Below are 26,816 nucleotides of genomic sequence, written 5' to 3' on the forward strand. Positions count from 1 at the left end.
CAAAGCGCTTTAGAATACCACTATTCATTCACACACTGGTGGCTGCCCTGGGGCAGACTGACAGAAGCGAGGCTGCCATATCGCGCCATCGGCCCCTCTGGCCAACACCAGTAGGCGGTAGGGTAAAGTGTCTTGCCCAAGCCACGGTCGCCCCAAATAAATAAATGAGGACTGGCTGTGTCAGTCATGTGATCTCAGCTAGAGTACGACTGATATGGGATTTTTAAGGCCGATATAGATACCGATATGCGGCGGTTTAAAAAATCGGTTTAAAAAACTATATTTAAACAGACAGATCTCCCTAACATTTGTTATGTCTAGTTATATATGAGTGCTTACTAACATAATAAAGCAATACAGTTTAAAAATACTTGTGGATAACTCATTTACACCCGACTCTGCTCTGATCTGTAGTCGCGTTTATGTTCCAGACACGTGTTGCCAACAGGGAAGTTGAAGAGCCGAAACAAACTATGTAACATCAACACTCCCAGCGTTGCAGGTCGTCTCTTCTTCACTTTTAAAATGTTCATTTATCGGCTGTAATAAATGCCGACACTGAAAATAGTACTCTAGAAAATAGTACTGGCTGATGTATCGATCACCACCAACATCTGATAAATCATGTTTACTTTGACCGAGAATGAATTTAAACCAAAAAAGTCCAGAAACGTCACAGCAGCTTGTCCACTCTTTATTAGAATAATTTTTTTATGGTCACAATTTTTACAGTATTTCTCAGTATGATACATTCATAAAATGAAAGAGGAAAGAGAGGGAAGCTGTAAAGGGACATGTGTCTCCTGTTTGAAGTGTGTGCTCACTAAGGCTTTGCACACACCAAGCCAAACTCACATCTCACACACACACACACATGTGCACACACCAGTGTTGGGGGTTATTTCCAAGGATTGCTTTTCACAGACAGGATTTGCTTTCAGCCACAGTTATTCTGTCATTTAAATAACATCATATTGCTTTTCATCAAATTTTAAATGTACTGGAAACAAGACAACGAAAACAGACGTTAGCTTTTTGCAGTCTTGTGAAAAAAGTGCATTGATCACATTCATTTCTAACTTTTGTTATACTTACTGCTAAAACGTTTAAGACATTAATCTACATCACGTTAATAAAATCTGTCTCCAGAATAGTTTGGTTACATAACATTATTTACAGACATGAACACACCAGAGATGTCTGCGTGATACACTCTTACACTAAAACGGCTCACACACCAAACACAAAACATCTGTAACCACACTAGTGATCCACTCATTACACAGCAGAAAACTAATTCCTGAATGGACTGTGACAACTTGCTGTTCATAGAGCTACCACCAGGCGGCGAAAACATTGCCAAAGGAGGATTAGCCAAATCCTTTGCTCAGGTCTCTCCGTGCAAACTTGGATGAAAAATGTGCTTGGAAGCTGAAAATGTTTGATTCAGAGAGAAAAACAAAACCAATCAAACAGAAAGAAAAATCCCACTTTGTGGATCAAACCTACCGTGTTACATTCATTTCTGAATCCTTACACTGTTAAAGGAAACTGTATTTTTCCACATATAGAGCAGTTGAAAAAAACACAGCATATTCCTGATACATGTGTCTGTGTTTTTCCCCCCAAACTGGATGCAAAAGATTGCATCCAGTAAATATATATATATATGATTTTTCCAGTAAAGTGTTTGTCTGTCTCTGATGTGGGCAGAAGTGAGTATTTCATCAATGTTACTTCTGAGTGCATAAAAAACCCAGTGATGCCTGTTGCGTTACTCTGTATGAACGACACCTTATTTTAATGATGTCGATGGAGATGCTTTGGAGGACGCTGATAATAGTCATCTTGCTTCTTGTTGGATGCTGTGTTTTTGAATCAGCAATTTTTCACCTGCCCCTAAATAAATTTGCAAAGGTGTGGACCACCCAAGCAGCAACCTCCAGGATTGCAGTTCCTCTGGTGGCCACTTGAGGCTGGCTCCAAAAGTGAGTCAATCCCTATAGGCTCCCATGTTAAGATGCTAACCTTTGAAGCACTAAAAATGAAAAATGTTCTTTGCTTCTATGGATAAATTTCCCTTTTATTGACTCTGTGCTGGCTACATGTTTTTTAATCTAATATATCTGGATAACAACAACCTCCATAATCAGAGATGTCACTTTTTCAATTTAGGATTGTGGGTAGTGTAGTTCTTTTCCATCTCATGCAGACTCTTTGGTCTCCACAGGAGCAGATTGTCGCTAGTGATGTGCGATTCCACTGATTTCCTTTCCAATCCGATACCAAGTAAAATTCAGGGTGGTATCGACGATACTGATCTGATACCGATACCTTGTACAAAAACGTATTTTATTTATTGTATCTCAAATTATAGTGTCATAATGATTACAGGACATCAGATTACTTGTTCTTATCACTTAATAATGCAGAGTTCATCATATAGAAATAAAAAACCTGAAGTTGTGCGCTATTTGAATGGAAGAGGAAGTAGTTCCTTCCAATTGTAGACAATCCAAATGAAATAGGTTATTTCCACTGTGTTCCTGTTAATGATAAACTACAAATTTACCCTAAATTACTAAAATATCAATATTTTAATGTGAGAATCGATTCTAGAACATAAATGACTGGTATCGGAGGAATCGATATTTCAGTATCGATCCGCACATCACTAATTGTCGCACTATTGTTTGATTATGTCGTAGCTCGTAGTGAGTCTACTTTAGACGGCTAAAACATTATAGCTCATAATTAAAATCCCTGTGGAGAAATTTACTTTCTGGAACCTTGTTGTTGAGCTTTATTAGCAGGTGTTTATTATTGTGCATTGAAGCTGTACAGATTATGAATGCAGCTTAGTAGCAAGCTTGCTAACTTTAGCTTATAACTTAGCATGCCACCCTCTTGTCCAAATACCCGAGGATTAAAAAGTTGAACAAAGTCCAAAATCAATGGGTGACCTCAGAGTGGTTCAACCTAAAAAAAAAAAGTGCTTGCAAGTTTTGTATACATCTGGAAAGATATCTGCTCAGGATGTTAGCATGCTGTGTCATCTACGCTAAACATATTTTAGAGACAGCCTTTCATGAACCTGTTGGCTAACAGGACATTTTGAGAGCATCTTTCGGTGAACGATTAGACCACTAAACCGGAAGTGGACACACACACACGACTAAACAAGACCGTACATCAGCTCCACAGTGCAGCATCAATTTCATGTCCACGATCAGCTCCACAAACTACAGAACAGTTCTAAAATGTACAGACTCAATAAGCGTCACACAAGATTAAAATACACAGTATACATACTAAACGCTTGTAAAAGATAAATCTTTGTAATTCATCACGCCTACGTAACAGCAAATATACAGGAATATAAATATAGTCCATTTATACCTAAACACCATGGTTGTAAATATTGTGATTAAAAAAATAAATTAAAGATTCCTTTAAATAGGAATTTAAATGTGCTCAGTTTCAACTCAAGTCAGCGACCATCACCGTAATCCCTGCTGCGCCACGGCAGGCCCTGTAACACAGAGAGCAGTGTGTATGTGTGTGCATGTGTACTTCTGTCTGTGCATGAGGAGTCTAAGGCTTTCAAAGGTGCACACTATCAGGTCGGCTGATAAGTTCACAGAATTGGAATTTTTGCTTTTTAATCTTTTGGTCCGTAGCTATTTTTCTTATTTTAAGTTCATTTTTTTTTGTTCAAAGTTAACACAGTTTGTGCGCCAATATAAATATATATTGCTGTGTGTCCCATAATATGTCTTGGCAGGAGTTCATTTTAAAATGTGGATCAATGCTTGAGACAATTCCAGCCAATAATCTGCTTGTGCTCAGTGAGTCAAAATCTCCTTTGTGCTTTTTTGAAGGAGGAGAAAAGCAAAGTTTGCGAGCTTCGTGCCCGCGTTGTGTTTTGGGTTGTAGTTCACTTTCACTGCAGTCCAGTGTAACAGGTCTGTTATTCTGGAGCAGATTTCAAGTGTTTTGTTGTTTACTTTTAACTCTTTGGTGGAGAAACTGAAATGAGTGTGTTTCTACAGCACGGAGACGAAGACGTGAGAGTGATGGATAATGAAACAGTGGTTTGAGCTCCCGGTTAATAAAACCCAGAGTCCTAAAGGTATGTTACATCACTATAACTATACTGTACATTGTGATTTTACACCTTTTTTTGTTTTTACAAAATGAACAACAACAATAGACTCTACACGCAAATTACAGGAGGAGGTGGATGTGGGGTCTGATTGGAACATAAACGGGTGCCTTTAGAGTCGTCTTAGCATATTTTACAAATCATAGTCCTATGAAAACAAATCTCACGGCATCAGAACAGAGCTGCGAGTCTGTGGCCAAAAACGTTACCTGATCTTAATTTGGAAGTGCTCACCTTTAAAGTCATTTTCTTAAACATACAGAGTCGAGTGTTTTGTTTTTTTTGATTCCTTGTGTGCCATCACACAGTGGCAAACACCACAGGTCAGGTGGTTTGCTGTGAATGTCTTCCTCAGACACCTCAGGACGTTACAGTAGAGTTTAGTTGTGACTTGAATTCACAGCGCACACTGTGGAGTGAAAATGGGACTTCCCACAGCTGTGCTGAGCATGACCTTGAAGAACAATTTGTCCAAATCTGAATCAGGTATGGTTTTGGAACTTTTCAGTTGCACCTTGTCGACTGCATAACATCTAATATAAAGAAAACCTGCTGCGTATTAAGTGGTACATGGCTTTGACACCCATTATTGCTACATAGGAAACCAGCAGAACCTCACAAACTCTACTACATTCACTCTTTCACACTACCTGCACTGTGCAGACATTGTCCTTATACTATGGGGTCGGTGTCTGCTAGGGGATCCTTAAACTAAGGCAAAGAAAATCAGATCACAGAACTTCATTCTGAACACATTAACCTGATGTTTTTAAATATATACAGATGTAGTGTGTCACTGTTAATCTCAACCTGATTCCAGAGTTTCGTTTATTGTAAAACAGTGAAATGCATCCCTTATTTCCTGTTTTCTAACTTCCAGATGCTTGGAAACATTCTGGAAATCTTCTCATGAAGTTCCTTCGTGTTATTTTGGAAGCGCTCATAAACTGGATGGCTACGTACAGTTTTGTGGCGTTAGCAGGGCAGTGGTGAGGATTCCTGGAGCTGCGCTGAGCTCCAGTGGAGACCTCATGGGTAAAGTTGTGCTACAGGGGTGGTCAGAGGGGAGTCTGTCAAGGCTGGGCAACAGTCAAGAGTCAGACTCTGGTGTGAGAGGTGTGCTTGGTGTAGTTGGTGTGGTGGGGCTTATGGCAGCATTTTGGTAGCTAGTACCATAGCAGATGTTTGGAGACAGGGAGTCCATGGGTTTGTTTCCTCCAGGTGTCAGGAAGGGTTTACGTGCTGGCCCTGATGATGGGGCCTCGCCTGGTTTGCCTCCAAGGATGAATCTAGCCTCATCCTGCTCCTCAAGGTTGGATATGTCCTTCATCATAGATTTATGGTAAGAGACAGACAGCTTGTTAGAGCCATCTGACATCAAGTTGAAGTGTCGGGCGATGAAGACAACAGGGAGCGGAAGCATGGCCACAGCGATAAGAGCGAAGCACATGGCCAGAGCCCAGGGAGGATAGCTCTGGAAGCGTTCCTGAGCCTAAAATGACAGAGGGGTGAAATGAAAAGGAAACACTTTTCAAACGTTCCAGGTGAAAACTAACCCCCCAATCACTCCTACAAAGTACACCCTGTGTGGCTGTGTAATGGTGGGAATTTATTCTGTGCTTTTTATTCTTACTCACACAGAGACACGGTATGCAATCCTGTGAAAAACGAAGTACAATTTGTCAAATACGACTGTTGCTGTTGGACATTTTGCTTACATTTTAGCAGTTTTCGTGTCATGTTTTAGCTTCTTTTCCCTGAGTGAAGCATTTGAAAACTTCTTTTACACCAAAACAGCACAAACACACACACAGACAGACTGACCAGCTCTTGAACCCAGGCGTTGTATCCTGGTGGGCTGATGGCCATCTCGATGACAGTGGCCGAGATGAGAACGATAAGACAGAAAGGGGAGACGTACTTCCAAAGGTAGAAATAGATGATATAAGGTCGGAAACCTAACATGTCCTCCAGGTCCTGCATGAACCTGACGAAGAACAACAAATTGCAGTAAGGATCCTTTCCTTGGATACACTTTTGTAGTTTGATACACAGCTTTGAGCAGCATCTTGTAGTTAGCCTCACCTTTTAGTGCCATATATCCAAGCAACAGACAGATTTTCCAGGATGACCACTACAGTGAGAGGCAGACCAGCCGAGTAATCATCGAACATGGTGACAAAGTAATTTCCCGACCGCTGAACAAACAACAAGCCGCATAAGAAAGCGATGATGCAGCAACACACTGAAACAAACACAGAAACAATTGGAGCTCATTTGGAAGAAAAGATTAGGAAAAAGTTTGAAAAAACAGATGAGAATTAAAAAGGTTTTATTTGCCATTAAGTGCTATTATTTCCTGTTTCTGCTTTCCATTCAGTTTGCTCACAGCACATAAATACTAATGCAGCTCATTCCCAGATGTACTTTAATCCTTTCTAAGTGCTGAGCAAGGGGTTTCAACTACTAATAGCGCAGAGGCTGAGGGAGTCAGTGTGGCGGTGGTGCTGGGGAGCGGCGTACCTGTAAAAAGCTCCTTCTGGACTTTGTAGGCGTCAAGGACAGGTGTGGTGATGCCAGTCATGGTGCCGATCATGCTGCCCAGACCGAGGTTGATGAGCATGAAGAAGAACATGACTGACCAGAAGGGAGATGCTGGGAAATGCGTCATGGCTTCTGTGAAGGCGATGAAGGCCAGGCCGGTGCCCTGGACAGCCTGCAGAGAGACATTGAGAGGTGTGAAACACAGAACATGCTGTGGATTCAGCTGAGTTATGTGTGCCAAAGGCTCACTTTGTTCAGCTCATCCTCCAGAGCACACGGCTCCAGACCCAGCTGGGGAAAGCTGTCCTCTTTGACCGTTTTAATGACCCCGTACATCTCAGCGTAGTCCGACGTGGTGAGATGGGAAAAGTTCACATGTGGAGGAATAAGATCATGACTCAGGTCGTTGGAGTTGAGGTATCCCAGGATCTTTTCTGCATTCCTGCAGACAGAAAAGGTCAGAATCACAATGAATCCAATACATATTTTGTGCCACACTGCTTGACTGATGCTCTGACAAAAAGCCATGTAAGGTACAATTTCTTGAAAAAAAAACTGTTGCTGTTAAATTACTTAAAGATTAGATTAAATTAAATTAGATTAAATTGTCTCTTAAATTAGATACAAACATCCATTTACAATTTCACCTACCACTCAGTAATTTAATAAATGATCACAATAGAGACAATTTAGACCTATTTAGCTTACACTTTGGTATCCTCATATTCTTTATAAAGGATGTGATTTTTTTCCTCATAAATAATTAGGTAGGTAAAAAGCGCAACAAAAATTGTGGTTTTTACTCCTGTACTTTGCGTTTGGAACAAATTTACGGAGTTTTAACTTGTTAATGTGCCAAAAACATGTATTTTTAAAAGAGTAAATGGATACATGCATTTTTCATGCAGTGGTTAGTGCTGTGACCTCAAAATAAGCTCTCTGGCTTCCTCCCATAGTTCAAATTATGCTCATTTCCAGATACATAATAATAATGTATACTTTATTGATCCCCGTGGAGAAATTACTCTCTCTGCATTTAACCCATTCACACAGTGAAGCAGTGGGCAGCCGCAAATCAGGCGCACGGGGAGCAGTGTGTAGGGACGGTACCTTGCTCAGGGGTACCTCACGGTAACCATTCAGTGGAACCTTTCGATCATGAGGTGACCACACTACCCACTGAGCTATCCCTGCCCTTATTTTGTGTGACCTGCTCCATATCACCACTGTCTCCTGCCCGCTCAGATCCTCATCTGCTATTCATCTTACTGTTCCGTCCGCACGTCTCACCACTATGGGGAACAGAGCTTTCAGTCGCTCTGCTCCTCGGCTCTGGAACTCTCTTCCTCCAGCCATAAGACATATAGACTCTCTTCCCGCATTTAAGTCACAGCTCAAAACTTCTGTTCAAACTGGCTTATTCGCTTTAGTGCTCATTTCATCTGTTGTCAAGTTCTGCTTTGCAATTTTAACTGATTTTATGTATTTTATGACTATTGCTTCTTTTATTAATTTTGTTCTTTTGTAAGGTGACCTTGGGTTTTTGAAAGGCGCCCTCAAATAAAATGTATTATTATTATTATTTTATATTCTTGGACTCTACCAGAGTAGCTTGCATGTTTCAAATTTATTAAAAAAACAAAAGACATCATAATTTAATTAAATTTTCAACTTTCCCCTGATTGTCTGGTCCTCATATAAGTTGGAATAGCAGGTTTGTACATTTATTATATGAGGCTAAAACTTTGAGAAGAATCATCTTGTCTTCAAGCGGGGACTTTCCCCGTCTTTGACATCAGATAGAGTCACGAACAGAAAAACACCATCAGAAACCAAGAACTCAGAACAATCTGAAGATGGGCCTTTTGGCTCGAAAGCACTGCTCGCACGTGCACTGACCACAGTATCTGAAAATATGAGGATCCATCAACATATATGTGACAGAAAATAAGGATAACTGCCACTGTTTATAACATAAAGACTGTGGGGATTGTAACTTTGAGGTGTGATTTTTGGTTAATATGCAGTACTCATGAACCTTGCTGTCGGACTTTTGTTTCTTTTTTGGGGGGTTACATTCAATGTTGCCAAAACCCCCCCCCAAAAAACAGTGTTCAACTTACTCCACAACACACTTTTCATTCATGATGTTTGCCTTGAAGCCCAACACAGCAAACACAACCAGTGTGGCCAAAATGGAGGTCAAAAAGTTGATGACAGAGACGAGCACGGCATCAAAGTGGCAGTTGTTGTCAATCTTATTGTAACTGGAGAAGGCAATGACTCCTCCAAAACCCAGACCGAGGGCAAAGAAGACCTGGGTGGCGGCCTCCCTCCACACCTGCGGCTCCAGCATCTTCTCCAACTGAGATGTGAGGAGAGGCTTTTGTTAGCATGCATGGTTGAAAAAACAGAGGTGAGGAACAATGACTCTTCCATCCTAACCTTGGGAGTGAACATGTGAGCGATACCATCTACTGAGCCCTTCAGCATTAAACCCCTGACCAGGAAACAGAACAGCACCACGTAGGGGAAAAGAGAACTGAAGTACATCACCTGTACAGGTGCAAAAGAAAAAGACATCAATTCAGCAAAAAACAAGCCTCCACACTTTTCTCCTAAATGTTTCTGTGTCATGGTTTCCCAACCTTCCCAGAGGAAGCGATTCCTTTAATGACGGCGAGGCAGACAATGATCCAGGCTACCAGCAGAGACAGGGTCATTTTGATGTTGAGGCCGCCGCTCTCTGCGATGGTGCTGGTCGTGTTCAGAGTCTGCCGGTACCAGAAATAGGTCGTAGCCGAGCTTTTGTCACATTCTGGCTCCACAACTGTAGATGACAGGAAAGAAAAGTTTAATTTGGGTGATAATGAGGAAGCAAGAAGAGAAAAGGTTTGAAAAGACTGCAGGGAGCCTGAGGAGAGCGAAAGGAGAGTATACTGGTGCAGAGGATGTTTGCTCGGGGTCAGTATTACAAGATTTGGCTGGTTTATATTTCTCACTTACACAAGGTCATCTGTGTACTTGGTATGCAAAACACACAACTCAAAGTCACAACCCTTGAGATTTTCCTCACAGTGTATTAACTTGTTACCTTGAAGAAATGAAATATACTGTGTGTGGCTGAGAGTAGAGGCAGCGGTGTTGTGATAATATGATCACGTATTACTGAGCTTTATCTGTGCAGAGACACACACGGCACACAGAAAAAAGTCAAGCACAAGCAGGTGAAAATGCTTCACAAATTAAACTGAATCAAGTTGTTCTTTACTATGTTTGTTGATCGATTTGCTTCCACGTGTATGTCATCACAGCGGCCGTGAAATATTTTACAGTCTGCTGCTGTCCTTCAGCATTAGCGTCCTTCAGCATGAATCTCTGCTTCCCCCGTCTTTCTGCCAGCCTTGCTGAGTCATTCACATGCTGGTTTTTGGCTGCCCCAGGGTTTACAATATAATCACCACTAATCGAATAAGTTCCAGTGGGTTTTAATCTGGATTAGGCAAGTGAAGTCTTGACAGAAAGTTGTAGTGAAGGGAAGACAGCTTGTGTCTTCTGCTCAGGAGTGTTGATGAAGACTGAAGCTTTGTAACACAGCAATCCATTGAAGTATAACTGTGAGAATTATGTGCAATCTGCAATGTTTCACCAAATCAGTAGCATGATTTTCTCATCATACTGAACCTTTAAAAATCAAACCCTAAGCGGCCTGCATTAAATGCATCAGTGACCTGCAGTTAAGACAGTTTTCCTGTACGGTCATGTGAAAAAGAACGATTTTCACAGGACTGTAAGTAACAACAGTACGTAGCAAGAGTGACCACCTCTATAAAAACTGGAACGTTCCGGTGTGTATTAACACAATGCCACAATCTTCCGTGGAGTGAACATCCAAGCAAATTCATCGCAGACTGTGCAGAGAAAGTGCAGAAAAACAAAGAGCTCTACCTCATATCGTACCGCTCACGGTAATACCGGTATAATGTTGGGCAACGATAAGAAAATGAAATATCACGATAGAATATGGGTAAAACGCAAATGTGCAGTGCCTTTGTTTTCATTGTCGGCCAATTTCCACTGGAAATGCCTTTTGGTTAAACTGTCAGCAAGGAATTTGCATTTGCACTGTTAAATTTTTATATAACTTTAATGCAGATAAAAAACAGCTGCTTGTTTAAGTGAAAATACATTGGGTTTTTTTTTTTGCACTAATAAAGTTGTGGAGTTGTAAAGTATTTTGTCTAGTGTCAATTATATCGTCAGTTATATCGTTATCGCAAATTTTCAAATGTATATCGTGATAAATATTTTTGGTCATATCGCCCTGCTCTATGCAGCATGTGAGTACAAACACCCCAAACCAACTGCCGAGCATGGTAGTGGAAGGGTGATGATTTGGGCTTGTTTTTGCAGCCACAGGACCTCGGCACCTTGCAGTCATTCAGTGAGGCATGAACCTCTCGATATGCCGAAGATATCTAGAGTCAAAAGTGAGGCCATCTGTTCGACAGCTAAAGCTTGGCCACAGCTAGGTCACGACAACAATCACAGCACAGCACAGTAATAAACCTACAACAGAACGTCTGAAAAAGAAAAGAATCGACTCTGCAAAAAGCCAGTCAAAGTGCCGACCTCAACATGGGAGAAATGCTGCGATGGGAACTTAAGAGAGTTATTCATAAACATCCATCCATCCATCCATCCATCCATCCATCCATTTTCATCCGCTTTGTCCAGGGCCGGGTCGCGGGGGCAGCAGCCTAAGCAAAGAGGCCCAGACCTCCCTCTCCCCAGCCACCTCCTCCAGCTTATCCGGGGGAATACCAAGGCGTTCCCAGGCCAGCCGAGAGATATAATCTCTCCAGCGTGTCCTGGGTCTGCCCCGGGGCCTTCTCCCGGTGGGACATGCCTGGAACACCTCACCCAGGAGGCGCCCAGGGGGCATCCTTGTCAGATGCCCGAACCACCTCAGCTGGCTCCTTTCGATGTGGAGCAGCAGCTGCTCTACTCTGAGCCCCTCCCGGATGGCCGAACTTCTCACCCTATCTCTAAGGGAGAGGCCAGCCACCCTTCGGAGGAAGCTCATTTCTGCCGCTTGTATCCGCGATCTCGTTCTTTCGGTCACTACCCACAGCTCGTGGCCATAGGTGAGGGTAGGGACGTAGATCGACCGGTAAATTGAGAGCTTCGCTTTTACACTCAGCTCCCTCTTCACCACGACGGACCGGTGCAGCGTCCGCATAAACAAACACGTACAATTCTCAATGAACTGAAGCGATGTTGTAATGAAGAGTGGCCCAAATATTAACTTCAAGTTATTGGTGGTTTTACGAGAATTCAAGAATCCAAACTGTCTTTCATCTTAATCCTCATACTGGCTGTTTGTTCCCACTGTCTGAAAGACCCATGTGTGAATTTCTGAACCCTATGAGAGAAAAAATACGAACTCTTTTTGTATCCTTTCTTTAAATTGTTGCCTAAAAGGAAAATTGCTTTTCCATCCCCAAATTCCTCTTCTTAGCCAAGAGACTCTTGACATTAAGTCCAGATCAGTCTTCAGGGTTTTTCCTTTAACTTTGGTTATATGCAGGAAATATCACAGTTTGGAATAACTAAACCATGTTACATAGCTAAACTTAAGTTGCTGCACTTTAAACTTTAGCTTTACATTTTGGGCAACCTGTGTCTGCACAAAACTGTCATTCCTGTTTATCTATAGCCATCCTAGCAGAATGGCATTGGAGGCAGTATCCTTTAGTCATCTTTTGTAACTGCACAACTAATGAGAGGGACTACCATGAGATTTTGGAGAGAAATGCATCTGTGAAACAGCGTTTACTGTCAATTAACAAATGTTGGTATTGCACTAAAGTAAGTTCATATAAACTCACTGGCAAGTGTCCCATTCTTTCTGATTGGGCAGTCACTCCATGGGAGAGGATACTGGAAGGACTGGAAGAAGTAGAAAATGCTCCAACCGATGATCACATTATAGTAGAGACCCACAAAGCCGCACACCTACAGACAGATAGATGGCGTTATGCGACAGAAACAGCCAGATAACATTTAATGAGGTACAAATATGTGATGTCAGGTTTGATATAGACATCACATGTGGAGAGGATCATCTGTGCAGAGTGAGAAAAACATGCAAATGAGGCAGGTGCTTTGTGCATGTCCCAATGGTGCTGTCAGTCTTTGGAGCAGCCTTGCCAGCAAGGACATTCAGAAGCTAAATAAGGTTGAGGGAAGCATGAATAATTGAAGTGCTCTCTTTTCAACAGTGATCTTCTGTGAGATATTTATAGCTACTTCTGCAGCTCTGAAGTAAGACTACCTTCCACTCTCAGATACGTCAATACCTTCATAAACCTGCATCAAGATATAACTTTAACTAGATAGATAAATAAATAGAACCTCTTTGATCTCATCACCATGCTTCACTTGTCAAACTGCTTCCTATGGAGCCGCTAAAGACTTTAAGAGCACTGCTAAAGAAAGAGTGTACATTTGTCTCACAGTTAAAAAGATGATGGCTCTGTCTCACACTCCTTACAGGAACAGAAGCATCTCAGCTTACCATCAGACTTGACATTCCTATTCCACCCAGGCGGGGACAGACGTAGTTCCACACCCCGATACTTCCACGCCTGATCTTCTGACCCACTGCCAGCTCCAAGAAGAAGAGAGGGATGCCAATAATGAGGAGGAGGATGAAGTAAGGAACCAGATAGGCGCCTGAAAAAACAAACAAACAAAAAAGATTTGGTGTTTCTAGGAAAAAAGTGTTGCTGTTTGGTTGGCTAACTTACACAGGAAATCACAAGTCCTTGTCCCCCTGGATAGGGAGCTTTTTCATGCTGTAAAATGCTAGTGCTACGCTAATGGGTAGCACTGGGTGTCCTCTGGCTGCTACAGTAAAAGTAGGACAGTTGTATCAAACTGTGGGAAAATAACCTTTTTACTTCTCGCGTGATCCCACTAAACACCCTCAGTCACTGCTCTCAGGTTTTATGCGATAGGATAAAGTGCACGGTAAAGCGGGCTATGCTATGATGGGCCTCCATTAGCGGTATACCGTTGCGCCGCTGGTGTAGTGGTATCATGCAAGATTCCCATTCTTGCGACCCGGGTTCGATTCCCGGGCGGCGCACGAGTTTTTTCCCTCCCACAATTTCGTTGTGCAGTGACAATAAAGGGCGACTCTATTCTATTCTGTTGTCTGTTACATCTGGTTTAACTACAGTGAAAATGGTCAACCGATGGCTTCAATAACCATTGGCTCACACCACTAAAACTACAATTAACTAAATAAAAAACGTAATGAACTGGATTGAGAGCATCCCCGCTGTTTGCTGACTACTTGCCAGATCACTGACTTAAGAACTCCTACAAAGGTGACTTGTGCAGCTTCAGCTTGTTAAACTGCAGCTATGCACTGCTGTCTGTTATGGAGGGTGTCTCTGACAAAATTACCTGCAGTTTTTTACTGGTGTCAAGCCAGCCTCCAATTCGAGACTTGCAGTCAAGCCAGCCTCCAGTTGATTTTACGTTCCCTGTGTATTCAAAGTATTACGGGAATGGATGTGGAAACCAGATTTCAAAATAAAAGCCAACTTCGAGTGAATTAACAGATATGTTAAGAACATAATAACATATAATTTAGGCTTTTTTTTTTTTTTTTTAGAAACTCTAATGTTACATCTACATGACACAGCCTTGTACCCTAATTGTGCCCTGTCAAGGCCATCTTATTTTGGATTTCAAAGTAAAAGCCCTGTGAATCTTCATTTTTGAACTACTCTTTCAATGAATTCATAATGCTCTTAAAAGCAAAAGTCGTATTTCCAAATACTATTTGAACTTTGTATCAACACTTTCCAACCGCAGTCTTTTTCACAGTAATACCATATCAAATAAATTCTTTCTGATTTTGCTTTTCATAGTAATGGCCCTTTGAAATTGCCGATATTTGACTTAATCTCCTAACGATTCAAAATGCTCTAAAATGAAAAATTCTTGTTTCCACAGGGTAATTCCACTTTAGATCAACAGTATACAACCCCGCAGTGATACCATATCAATATCAAGTCATTCTGATTTTGCTTTCAAAAATAAAAGCCCTTTCAAATTGTCCATAATTGACCTAACTTTCAGTGATTTCAAAATGCTCTAAAATGGAAAATTCCTGTTTCCACAGGGTAATTCCACTTTAGATCAACAGTATACAACCCCACAGTGACACCATATCAATATCAAGTCATTCTGATTTTGCTTTCAAAAATAAAAGCCTTTTCAAATTGTCCATAATTGACCTAACTTTCAGTGATTTCAAAATGCTCTTAAATAGAATTTTGCTGTTTCCACAGGGTAATTCCACTTTAGATCAACAGTATACAACCTCACAGTGATACCATATCAATATCAAGTCATTCTGATTTTGCTTTCAAAAATAAAAGCCTTTTCAAATTGTCCATAATTGACCTAACTTTCAGTGATTTCAAAATGCTCTAAAATGAAAAATTCTTGTTTCCACAGGGTAATTCCACCTTAGATCAACAGTATACAACCCCACAGTGACACCATATCAATATCAAGTCATTCTGATTATGCCTTCCAAATTAAAAGCCTTTTCAAATTGTCCATAATTGACCTAACTTTCAGTGATTTCAAAATGCTGTAAAATGGAAAATCCCTGTTTCCACAGGGTAATTCCACTCCAGATCAACAGTATACAACCCCACGGTGATACCATATCAATATCAAGTCATTCTGATTTTGCTTTCAAAAGTAAAAGCCCTTTCAAATTGTCCACAATTGACCTAACTTTCAGTGATTTCAAAATGCTCTAAAATGGAAAATTCCTGTTTCCACAGGATAATTCCACCTTAGATCAACAGTATACAACCCCACAGTGACACCATATCAATATCAAGTCATTCTGATTATGCCTTCCAAAATAAAAGCCTTTTCAAATTGTCCATAATTGACCTAACTTTCAGTGATTTCAAAATGCTCTTAAATAGAATTTTGCTGTTTCCACAGGGTAATTCCACTTTAGATCAACAGTATACAACCTCACAGTGATACCATATCAATATCAAGTCATTCTGATTTTGCCTTCCAAAATAAATGCCCTTTCAAATTGAACATATACGGCCTACTTTTTTGACGATTTCAAAATGTTCTTAAACAGAATTTTGCTGTTTCCACAGGATAATTTCACTTTAGGTCAACAGTATACAACCTCACGATGTTACCATATCAATTTCAAGTAATTCTGATTATGCCTTCCAAAATAATGGCCTGTTGAAAATGCCCATAATTTACCTAACTTTCAGTGATTTCGGAATGCTCTAAAAAGGAAATTTTCTGTTTCCACAGAATAATTTCACTTTAAATCAACAGTATACAACCCCACAGAGATACGATGTTAAGATCAAGTCACTCTGATTTTGCCTTCCAAAATAAAAGTATTTTCAAATTGCCCGTAGACGACCTACTCGTTTAACGATTTCAAAATGCTCTTAAATTGAAAGATGCTGTTTCCACAGGATAATTCCACCTTAGATCAACAGTATCCAACCCGACAGTAAAACCATGTAAATTTTATGTTGGTCTGATTTCGCCTTTCAAATTAATGGCCCGTCGAATTTGTCCATATGTGATATACTCTTTCAATTATTTCAGAATGTTTTAAAAATGAAAATTGCTGTTTCAACACATATTGGGTTTTCATTTTGAAAAGCAAAATCAGACTCAATTGATTATGACAGAATTGAATCATAAAGATGATGTAAAAGGAAGCTGAAATTGCCACTAGGTTGTAATTGATAGTACGTTTATATTTTAAGTCTGTGGAAAGATGTCATTCTAAATAAAGAAATTACAAAACAGCTTGCAAACCAACCATGACATCTTTCCACAGACTTAAAATATAAACGTACTATCAATTACAACCTAGTGGCAATTTCAGCTTCCTTTTACATCATCTTTATGATTCAATTCTGTCATAATCAATTGAGTCTGATTTTGCTTTTCAAAATGAAAACCCAATATGTGTTGAAACAGCAATTTTCATTTTTAAAACATTCTGAAATAATTGAAAGAGTATATCACATATGGACAAATTCGACGGGCCATTAATTTGAAAGGCGAAATCAGACCAACATGAAATTTACATGGTTTTACTGTCGGGTTGGATACTGTTGATCTAAAGTGGAATTATCCTGTGGAAACAGCATCTTTCAATTTAAGAGCATTTTGAAATCGTTAAACGAGTAGGTCGTCTATGGGCAATTTGAAAATACTTTTATTTTGGAAGGCAAAATCAGAGTGACTTGATCTTAACATCGTATCTCTGTGGGGTTGTATACTGTTGATTTAAAGTGAAATTATTCTGTGGAAACAGAAAATTTCCTTTTTAGAGCATTCCGAAATCACTGAAAGTTAGGTAAGTTATTGGCATTTTCAACAGGCCATTATTTTGGAAGGCAAAATCAGAATGACTTGAAATTGAAGTAGTACCATGGTGTGGATGTACACTTTTGATCTAACATGGATTCATCCTGTGGAAAGAGCAAGTTTCATTTTTAGAGCGTTCTGAATTCTTTAAAAGAGTAGGTCGTATATCGGCAATTTAAAAAGTCTTTTATTTTTGAAGGCAACATCAGACTGATTTGATATTGATATGGTATCACTGTGGGGTTGGATACTATTGATCTAAAGTGGAATTATGCTGTGGAAACAGCAATTTTCCATCTTAGAGCATTTTGAATTCGCTCCAAGAGTAAGTCATATATGGGCAAATTGAAAAAGCTTTTATTTTGAAAAGCAAAATCAGACTGACTTGAAATTGACATGGTAACATCGTGAGGTTGTATACTGTTGATTTAAAGTGAAATTATTCTGTGGAAACAGAAAATTTCCTTTTTAGAGCATTCCGAAATCACTGAAAGTTAGGTAAATTATGGGCATTTTCAACAGGCCATTATTTTGGAAGGCATAATCAGAATTACTTGAAATTGATATGGTAACATCGTGAGGTTGTATACTGTTGACCTAAAGTGAAATTATCCTGTGGAAACAGCAAAATTCTGTTTAAGAACATTTTGAAATCGTCAAAAAAGTAGGCCGTATATGTTCAATTTGAAAGGGCATTTATTTTGGAAGGCAAAATCAGAATGACTTGATATTGATATGGTATCACTGTGAGGTTGTATACTGTTGATCTAAAGTGGAATTACCCTGTGGAAACAGCAAAATTCTATTTAAGAGCATTTTGAAATCACTGAAAGTTAGGTCAATTATGGACAATTTGAAAAGGCTTTTATTTTGGAAGGCATAATCAGAATGACTTGATATTGATATGGTGTCACTGTGGGGTTGTATACTGTTGATCTAAGGTGGAATTATCCTGTGGAAACAGGAATTTTCCATTTTAGAGCATTTTGAAATCACTGAAAGTTAGGTCAATTGTGGACAATTTGAAAGGGCTTTTACTTTTGAAAGCAAAATCAGAATGACTTGATATTGATATGGTATCACCGTGGGGTTGTATACTGTTGATCTGGAGTGGAATTACCCTGTGGAAACAGGAATTTTCCATTTTACAGCATTTTGAAATCACTGAAAGTTAGGTCAATTATGGACAATTTGAAAAGGCTTTTAATTTGGAAGGCATAATCAGAATGACTTGATATTGATATGGTGTCACTGTGGGGTTGTATACTGTTGATCTAAGGTGGAATTACCCTGTGGAAACAAGAATTTTTCATTTTAGAGCATTTTGAAATCACTGAAAGTTAGGTCAATTATGGACAATTTGAAAAGGCTTTTATTTTTGAAAGCAAAATCAGAATGACTTGATATTGATATGGTATCACTGTGAGGTTGTATACTGTTGATCTAAAGTGGAATTACCCTGTGGAAACAGCAAAATTCTATTTAAGAGCATTTTGAAATCACTGAAAGTTAGGTCAATTATGGACAATTTGAAAAGGCTTTTATTTTTGAAAGCAAAATCAGAATGACTTGATATTGATATGGTGTCACTGTGGGGTTGTATACTGTTGATCTAAAGTGGAATTACCCTGTGGAAACAGGAATTTTCCATTTTAGAGCATTTTGAAATCACTGAAAGTTAGGTCAATTATGGACAATTTGAAAGGGCTTTTATTTTTGAAAGCAAAATCAGAATGACTTGATATTGATATGGTATCACTGCGGGGTTGTATACTGTTGATCTAAAGTGGAATTACCCTGTGGAAACAAGAATTTTTCATTTTAGAGCATTTTGAATCGTTAGGAGATTAAGTCAAATATCGGCAATTTCAAAGGGCCATTACTATGAAAAGCAAAATCAGAAAGAATTTATTTGATATGGTATTACTGTGAAAAAGACTGCGGTTGGAAAGTGTTGATACAAAGTTCAAATAGTATTTGGAAATACGACTTTTGCTTTTAAGAGCATTATGAATTCATTGAAAGAGTAGTTCAAAAATGAAGATTCACAGGGCTTTTACTTTGAAATCCAAAATAAGATGGCCTTGATAGTGACAGGGCACAATTAGGGTACAAGGCTGTGTCATGTAAATGTAACATTAGAGTTTCTAAAAAAAAAAAAGCCTAAATTATATGTTATTATGTTCTTAACATATCTGTTAATTCACTCGAAGTTGGCTTTTATTTTGAAATCCGGTTTCCACATCCATTCCCGTAATACTTTGAATACACAGGGAACGTAAAATCAACTGGAGGCTGGCTTGACTGCAAGTCTCGAATTGGAGGCTGGCTTGACACAAGTCAGTTTTTTGGGTTTGCAGCTGTTGTTGTTGCTGTGATGAAGACTGACAGTGGATTTTGTGTCTGGGTTAAATATTCACTGTACGTCTTAAGTACTAACCCTTCTGGAACCCCACACCGTAACCTATGGCCCAACCTAAGATCTGAGATGCACCTCTCTAGAAAATATAACTATTTCGACTCAGCCCACAATGACTGTGATTGGTCAGTTCAGTAATTTTGTTTCCTCCTGTCCGTTTCCTTCATTTTTTAATTTAAATAGAAAATAACAGATCAAGTTAAAGAAAGCAATCCCTCTGCTAACTACACACAGGGTACGTCGCAGATGTAACATAGAAGTAAAAATTAATGCCCATTGCATAACCTGGTATATTCCTGACAGCATTTTTGCCGGAATAAAACTTGTTTTGTTTAACTCAGCCTCATTGATAAATATTCTTTGAAATATAGTTTAATCTTAAAGGATGTCTGAATTTGTCCCCTTTGGAGCTTAATCCAGAGAGGAATCATCAGGACGCAACTGTGTTTTATGTGTGAGGGGTGAGTCATCATCCTGGATATAAAGACTTATAGCTGGCAAACATGTACTATTAATACATCAGAAGCGGGAATTACATTCAGTAGTACATGCATCTCACAGTCGGTGGAGTAATGAGGCAGAGAGATGAGAGGAGGCAAAAGGCTAAATCCAGAAAGCTGAAATAAAGAGGAAGTTAAATTTAGTGAGCGATTCTGGTCTCTTGCCAAACTTGAAATCCACTTCATCACCCGCTAGTTGAAACCAGAGGCCACTAAAAAATGTGATGCAGGATAGGCATCTCAGAGGAGGAAGAATGACAGAGGATGCTGAACGAGAAAGAGAAAGGCGTGTCCTGAGGAAAGGAGGAAACGAGAGAGGAGTCCACACATCAGTAGCGGCCAGCAACCCTGATCTTTAATGTGTCTGTAATTGGGTGGCAGACAGCAAATTACACAATGAAAAATGCCTGCTTGTCAAATCGCATAACCTGGCAAGTGCTGGTGGAAGATTACTGGCAGTAAATCTGGCCTATAGGCAATAAATCCTACGTATATGCTGTAAGTCAGGCACAAGCAGTAAAGCTAAAAACACTTAGACCAATGAAGCAAGAGCAGATCTGTCAGCCCATGATGACAAGGTGTTTTTCCTACAATGAACACCAGTTTACACTGCATGCGCCTCCGATTACATAGAGTACATGCATACCTGAGAAAAATAAAACCTCATACAGTTACATTCATTCTCCATACAGCTCTCTGTTTACCAGGGTGTCAGTTGAGCCTGGCCTGCCCTACTGGCTATAGTAATCAATAATGCAGCTATTTTTAGACTTGGCTGCTTTATGCACAGTACAGCTGCTCTCTTGGCAGGGCTGAAATGAATGAAAGTGTCGTGTTGTTTTTGATAGTCAAGGTCATGAGATGAACAGCTCTCTCTGTGGCAAACGAACATGCTTGTCTGTAAAGAAAACAAATCCCATTGCTCAAATAGGACTGAGCGATCAATACCAAAATGTTAACAAGAATATTTTCTTAATATCCACATGCATCTGTTATAATCCCTAAACTAATTCTTGCTGATTATTAGTTATTTTCTGTTCATTTATAAGATTTCTTCTGGATGGTTTTCATGTTTGATTTCTGTTTGGGCTGTAGGATCTGTAGCTTTTAGTTCTTTTTACTTTTGAAATTTAGCTTCTCTTTGTATTAGAGTTTGTTATTTATAACCTCTTATATTTTGCTGGGAAAATGTAGACACTCACTGTTGTACCTCTCTCCTGAACACCTCTTTGAAACAGCGTTTCTAATTTGGAGTCATCACTCCATAACCCCGTTGCCACTGGTTTTCAGCCCAGTTATGTTTTGATGTCTTTTGTAGATTCAACTAAAAAAATGTATACATTATAAAAACATATAACATTATGTAAGATATACATTTTATGCCTGCTAGTAACAAAGTGCCTAAAAATACAATTTATAAGTGGTTCTTTGCTAAGTTGTCTGTTATGTGTAGACAAAACACCGGTTCATCCCCTTATGTGCCTTTTTGTGCTTGAACGATTCATAGGTCAGTGACATCGCTCTGAACACTGTGAGGAACCAGGACGACTGAAAATGAGTGAAAAAAGCAGGCGATGCCCAAATAAAACCTTTGAAAGACCTTTAGAAAGCCTGAAGAGTTATTGCTCAACACAACTTTACAAAATGAATGTGACATCATGAGTTCTCAGACCAAAGCCATCGTTAACCTCAGTCTTCATTTGGGTTTGTAAAGATTTGTGACTAAAATTGTTCCACAGAGACTGAAATATAAATACCTGCTAAATATGGGAAAAAGTACTACAGTAAGTGTCAAAAGAAAAGTGTTGAGCCACAAAGACACAAACTAATTTCTCCATCATCATAACAACTGAATGTGGATAAATGATAATTGATAATAAATTACTTCCTGGCAGTGTTGGTGGAGTAACATGTAAGGGAGTTAATTAATTAAATGAAGAAATAAATGTAATTCTCATCAGTTCCATAGAATTTAAGTGCAAAATCCTCATGAGTAGGATGCCTGAAAGAGTTCAAGACCCAGACAGGCTGTTATGAATCATATTTAAAAAGAAGAATGTATATATGTGGTAAATGCTGTAAGTATTGCCTGTGACTCACCTCCTCCATTCTTTTGGCACAAGTATGGGAAGCGCCACACGTTCCCCAGGCCCACAGAGAAGCCCACCTGGGCCAGGATGTACTGCAGTTTGCTGTTCCAGGCGGGTCGCCCATCGTTTTCAGGGACCTCTATCTGAGGGACTTTCTTCCCCGCCGCCCCTCCGACATTCAGGGAGCTGCTCTTGTAGTCGAGCGGCTCCTCGTGTGCGAGCAGGTCAGCCACCGACTCTGTGACGTGCTCATGGCTCTGCTCGCGCTGTGTCACCTTGCTGTTCTTAGGCATCAGGGAGGCTGAGGGTCAGGAGGGGGGTGGGGGTGGGGGCGAGTGGAGAGAGAAACAGAGAGCGAGAGACGGGAAGAAGTGATGGAGGCCAAACGTCAGGTGGGGATGAAAGGAAGAGCGATGCTGAAGAGCGATTGCTGGATTTCAGTTCTTGGCTTCAGTCCTGCATCAGAAAAACAAAACAGAGCGATAGTCGCACCCAAAATGGTGTTTGGACATCATAACATTTAATTTAGTAATGATGTTGTATTATTAAATGATAACAACGTTAAGCATCTACGTTGTGAATAAAATAGTAGAAGGTTTCTGCCCTTGGTGAGTCTAATTTCCTGACTGTGATCGTTAAATAACACTTTGTACAGTAGCTGACACAAGTAATACCCCATTTATTGCTTGGTTAACCTCCTAATAAGCCACTGGATTGTAACACATGGTTATATCTCTCCAGAGCCAATAAAGAATGGCACCATAAAGACAGGATCACAGACAATTTGTCACAAAGACAGCTGTACGAATAAGATTTGGGGACAATTTTATTATGCTTCTGCATAAATGTGACCTAAAGCATTACCAGAGGTTACTACAAGTCTTTAAGGAAAAAATTAGAAACCAGCAGAACCAGTCACATTGATTTATTGCAGAATTTGATCCAATATTATACGTTTGTGATGAGGAGTAGTATTAGCAGTAAATTTGAATATAAAAGCAACAGGCGATGATGCTGAGATGTTAGTGGACTCTGAGCAGCATTTAAATATCAGACCTCTGATATAGTCTGAAAAGCACTAAAAGGAAGTGAATCGTGGCGTGAAGAAATGAGTTGTCTGAACACCCGAGGACCTGAGAAAAAAAGATGACTGATGCTCATCAGGCTGGAGAGGATTAAACAATCCTTTTTAAAGAATTTAGACTCCACCAGTCGGGCATTTTGAGAGGTCACACGTGATTCCAGGGTAACTTTTAAGTAACTAAATGTCACATTGGCTATTGGACATGCTTATGAGTCTGCCACCAGGAGAACAACAATACAGAGGAATGCAGGGCTGCAAAGACAACATCACTGCTGTCCGTTTACAGCCTTTAGGGCTGTGTGGTAACGTCAGGAGACTTTGTGGATGCACAACACCAAAAACCATTTGGTTCATATGAAAAGAAAAACAAGAACCTTATCCCATCTGTAAAACACGATCTTGTTGTGTCAAGATGTAGGCCTTTCTGCATTTGGGCCAGCACTCATGAAGTCTAAGTTATGGTAGCAAATTCTAAAAGAAAAAAATGTCAAGACATCTGAAACTGAAAAACTGAGTCATGATAGCAATAGATGGTTTATATTTTTAAATTACCAACACAAAGTATTGTGAAAGGGCCAGAAGTGTGGCGCTCATGTGAGGAAACTCACAGAGATGTTGGAGTGCAATGTGCTCTGAGCTTTGGGGTGCACTTCTCCACACCATCACACACGGCTGATCAATAGTTAAGGCAAATGCTTAGTTGCACTTCGTGCCACTTAAATGGGTCACATTGAGATACTGAAAGCAAAGATTCACACGACTTTGCCACATAGGGACGTAATATTGAATCGGTTAACTAAAAAATAAATGGTCTTGTTGTGTTGTTTGCTTGGGTTATGCTTATTAGGACTTTTCCACATATTCTTAGCGCTATACAAATACGGGTCATTTACCATTTTACCATTTTCTTGCAACTGTATGCAGTATCCGAATTTAAGAAAAGCTCACCAGTGATTGGAACGGAAACAAAGCCCCTCACTGCAGCTCTTTGTATCTCATGCAATGTTTTCGGGTCCCAAAAATTCCCAATCCTGCAAATTGTTCTATTTAATTTCCCTGTTCTGAAAAGCTTAACTTTGGTGAAGCTTTTTTCATGTAAATCCTTTAATCCTCTGGAGCCTTGCGCCAACATCCATCCCCACCCCTCTTTGAGGGAGTGGTTGGTTCAACCCAAATGTAATAGAGGAAGTAAACACGATGCTTTGGATGAAGTGCCCTCATACGTTCTCCTTATTCACATCACAGGCCTGCACAGACTCATTACTTATTGAGTGGGCTCTTTTCTCCATCATGTTTTCCAATTGAGATGCAAAAACTGCAAAATATGAGGTCTGAAGTGAAAAAGAAAAGAAAAAGAAATTAACTAGAAAAAGTATTCTCTGTGATTGTGAGCTCATATTTCTAGTTCCACACTTGAGCTGAATGAAGGTGCTCTACCTTTCACGTGATGCTACAGCAGTGATGCGCCCGAGATCTCATCGTCACTGCTTACATCAGCCTAAAACAAGCTTCCTCCGTATCAGCCGATTCAGCAGACCTTAAATGCTCCACAAACCCTCTTAGAGCTTCTACCGACAACAACAAACCTACATATTCTTGATGCGCTTTTACTGTCCTAAAGAAAAAAAACCCCACAAAAAACAAAACATCCCTAAAACAGATTTCCTCCTCTGTGCACAACAAGATGATCCCATGATGTAATAATCCAAGCGCAGCCATTCACAAGTCTTCATAATCCTGTGTGCATTAACTGTAAAAACCACCCGAGTGCTGCTTTTCTGTCTTGTCATTCAATCCCACGCTACAGTAGATACGTAATATCAATCAGCGACTGCATCATGGGGCCAACACTGGAAAAATAAAAACAGCAAACATCAACTAACCCATCCAATAATCCTCTGGGAAAAAAAAAAAAATCAGCACACAGTTCAGATGACCCCAGCTAATGCTAAGACCGAGTCTGTGTGGAGCAATTTCATACTACAGCAAAAGGTTGGAAGAAACCTTTGGGTATGGCTCGCTTTATCTGAGGTCATTCATTGTGCTGTCCTTCAGAGACTCTCACCGCACAGTTACAACCTGGCCTGGCTTTAGATATACAAGCTGCATCATCAGTCTAGTAAAAACACATGATTTGGATTTCTGTTTCTTGCCAACAGTCTGTGGCTAAAAAGAGATACCAGCATATATGAAAAGCAGTATGTCAAAGACATACAAACAGACCACGGTGTGTTAAAAGTTATATTCATTTGCAGATAAGGATGAAGGACCTCACCTATTAGCTAGAAGGTGGTTATTAGTGATACATGTACACAGTCATACACAGGTGCTGTTACTTATTGACAGTGTCACACATGACTCAAAATGCAGTTTGATTATAAAGAGGCAACCCTGTATACATCAGCTTCTGCAATCAGTCTCAATTAGATGTCCAGACTTCATTGATCAGCTGATCCTGCGATTATCAGCGAGCTCTACAAGTCTGAGCCACAGTTAAAGGTTAATCAGCTGTTTCACAAAGTAAAAAGTGTTAAAAGTCTGAAGCACGCATGTCTTTAATGGCCAAATGGCAGCATTACACCTCAGAGGCTGGGACTGTGTGAATTGAAAGCATGCAGGATGTGAAAATCTCCATCATCAACACTACGACAGAGATCACTGTCTGGAGCACCAGGTGAGACATCTGGTGATGACAGCGATACCTCTGCCTCTGTTTTCACTGCTCGTCCTGAGCAGAATCAAGGTCACTCCAGAGCCCAGACCTGCGTGCGTCGCGGAGCACATTTGAATCTTGATGCCTTTTTGTTCGCAACATAACACAACTTCTCTTTAAAGTTGGCAAGCATCTCAGGTATGACACAGAACAATTAAAACTACTTTTAAGCAGAAAGAAATGTTAAATGAAGCAATGGCAGGAAAAGAGTTTCTCACCGTGAGTCTTGTACAGCAGTATAATCCGGGCTTAAGCGATCGCAGTTGTCAGAGAATATCTGGAGAGAGGCATGAATACATCCACCACGAGCATGTGTATGTGTATGTGTGTGTGCGGCTGTGGTACTGACTGAGCGCTCACAGGACAGTGCAGGACGGAGCATCACATGCTGCACTGCCAACAATTGACGTGCAGGGTGGAGAGCGCACCGTGACGCACGAAGTGGCTCTTATTATCAACAGTGGCAAATTAACACGCCCCACTCTTTCACTTGTTTGAGATCCATCACGGCATCTCTGCGCCGGAAGAAGGACGCCGAGTGAATGAAGGGGGCTACAACCGTACGCGGATTTGTCAAGGTTATCCACTCCTACCTGAGGAAACGACCGACTGACGCAGTTTTCGTCATTCGCTTTTCAATTGATGGAAATTTGAAACCGTTCAGCCATGACCGGTCGGCACACTGAAAAACAGTGCTCAGGAAAAAGAAAAAAACAAACATATTTAAGGTAGAGCTCAATGAGCCTGGTTTCTGGTGGCAGTATTATGATGAAATGAGCAAAATGTTGAAATGTGCGTTTTATAGCGGAGAAGAGTCAGCGTTGATAGGAAATGTTT

The 26,816-nt window shown here is 40.1% G+C and overlaps 1 protein-coding gene across 4 annotated transcripts; it reads right to left on the bottom strand.

Moving 5' to 3' along the window:
* Positions 1-678: 678 nt before the first annotated feature.
* On the bottom strand, positions 679-26,507 carry LOC309705952 (sodium-dependent neutral amino acid transporter SLC6A17-like). Of its 4 annotated transcripts, XM_082532036.1 has the most exons (12): positions 26,198-26,507; positions 22,193-22,638; positions 13,290-13,447; positions 12,601-12,727; positions 9,358-9,539; positions 9,155-9,265; positions 8,833-9,074; positions 6,959-7,151; positions 6,689-6,881; positions 6,251-6,410; positions 5,990-6,152; positions 679-5,657 (listed from the first exon to the last, which is right to left on the bottom strand). In XM_082532036.1, the coding sequence occupies exons 2-12, from the start codon at positions 22,473-22,475 to the stop codon at positions 5,256-5,258; spliced, it is 2,214 nt and encodes a 737-aa protein (XP_082388162.1). In that variant the 5' UTR covers positions 22,476-22,638; positions 26,198-26,507; the 3' UTR covers positions 679-5,255. The 4 variants fall into 4 exon arrangements, with proteins under 4 accessions (XP_082388162.1, XP_082388163.1, XP_082388164.1 ...); XM_082532037.1 differs by lacking the exons at positions 22,193-22,638; positions 26,198-26,507 and adding an exon at positions 13,788-14,173; XM_082532038.1 differs by lacking the exons at positions 22,193-22,638; positions 26,198-26,507 and adding an exon at positions 13,667-13,781.
* Between the last annotated feature and the right edge of the window lie 309 nt (positions 26,508-26,816).

Source organism: Aulonocara stuartgranti (assembly GCF_965226115.1).
Source record: "Aulonocara stuartgranti genome assembly, chromosome: 5".
In the NCBI taxonomy this organism is placed as follows: Eukaryota; Metazoa; Chordata; class Actinopteri; order Cichliformes; family Cichlidae; genus Aulonocara; species Aulonocara stuartgranti.

Excerpts from the sequence above, each read along its gene's own strand:
- LOC309705952 (XM_082532036.1), bottom strand. The coding sequence starts at position 22,475 with ATGCCTAAGAACAGCAAGGTGACACAGCGCGAGCAGAGCCATGAGCAC. Across the intron at positions 9,540-12,600 it reads AAAGAATGGGACACTTGCCA|TTGTGGAGCCAGAATGTGAC; the intron begins GTGAGTTTATAT and ends TGTCATCTACAG. Across the intron at positions 6,153-6,250 it reads TGGATATATGGCACTAAAAG|GTTCATGCAGGACCTGGAGG; the intron begins GTGAGGCTAACT and ends GTTCTTCGTCAG.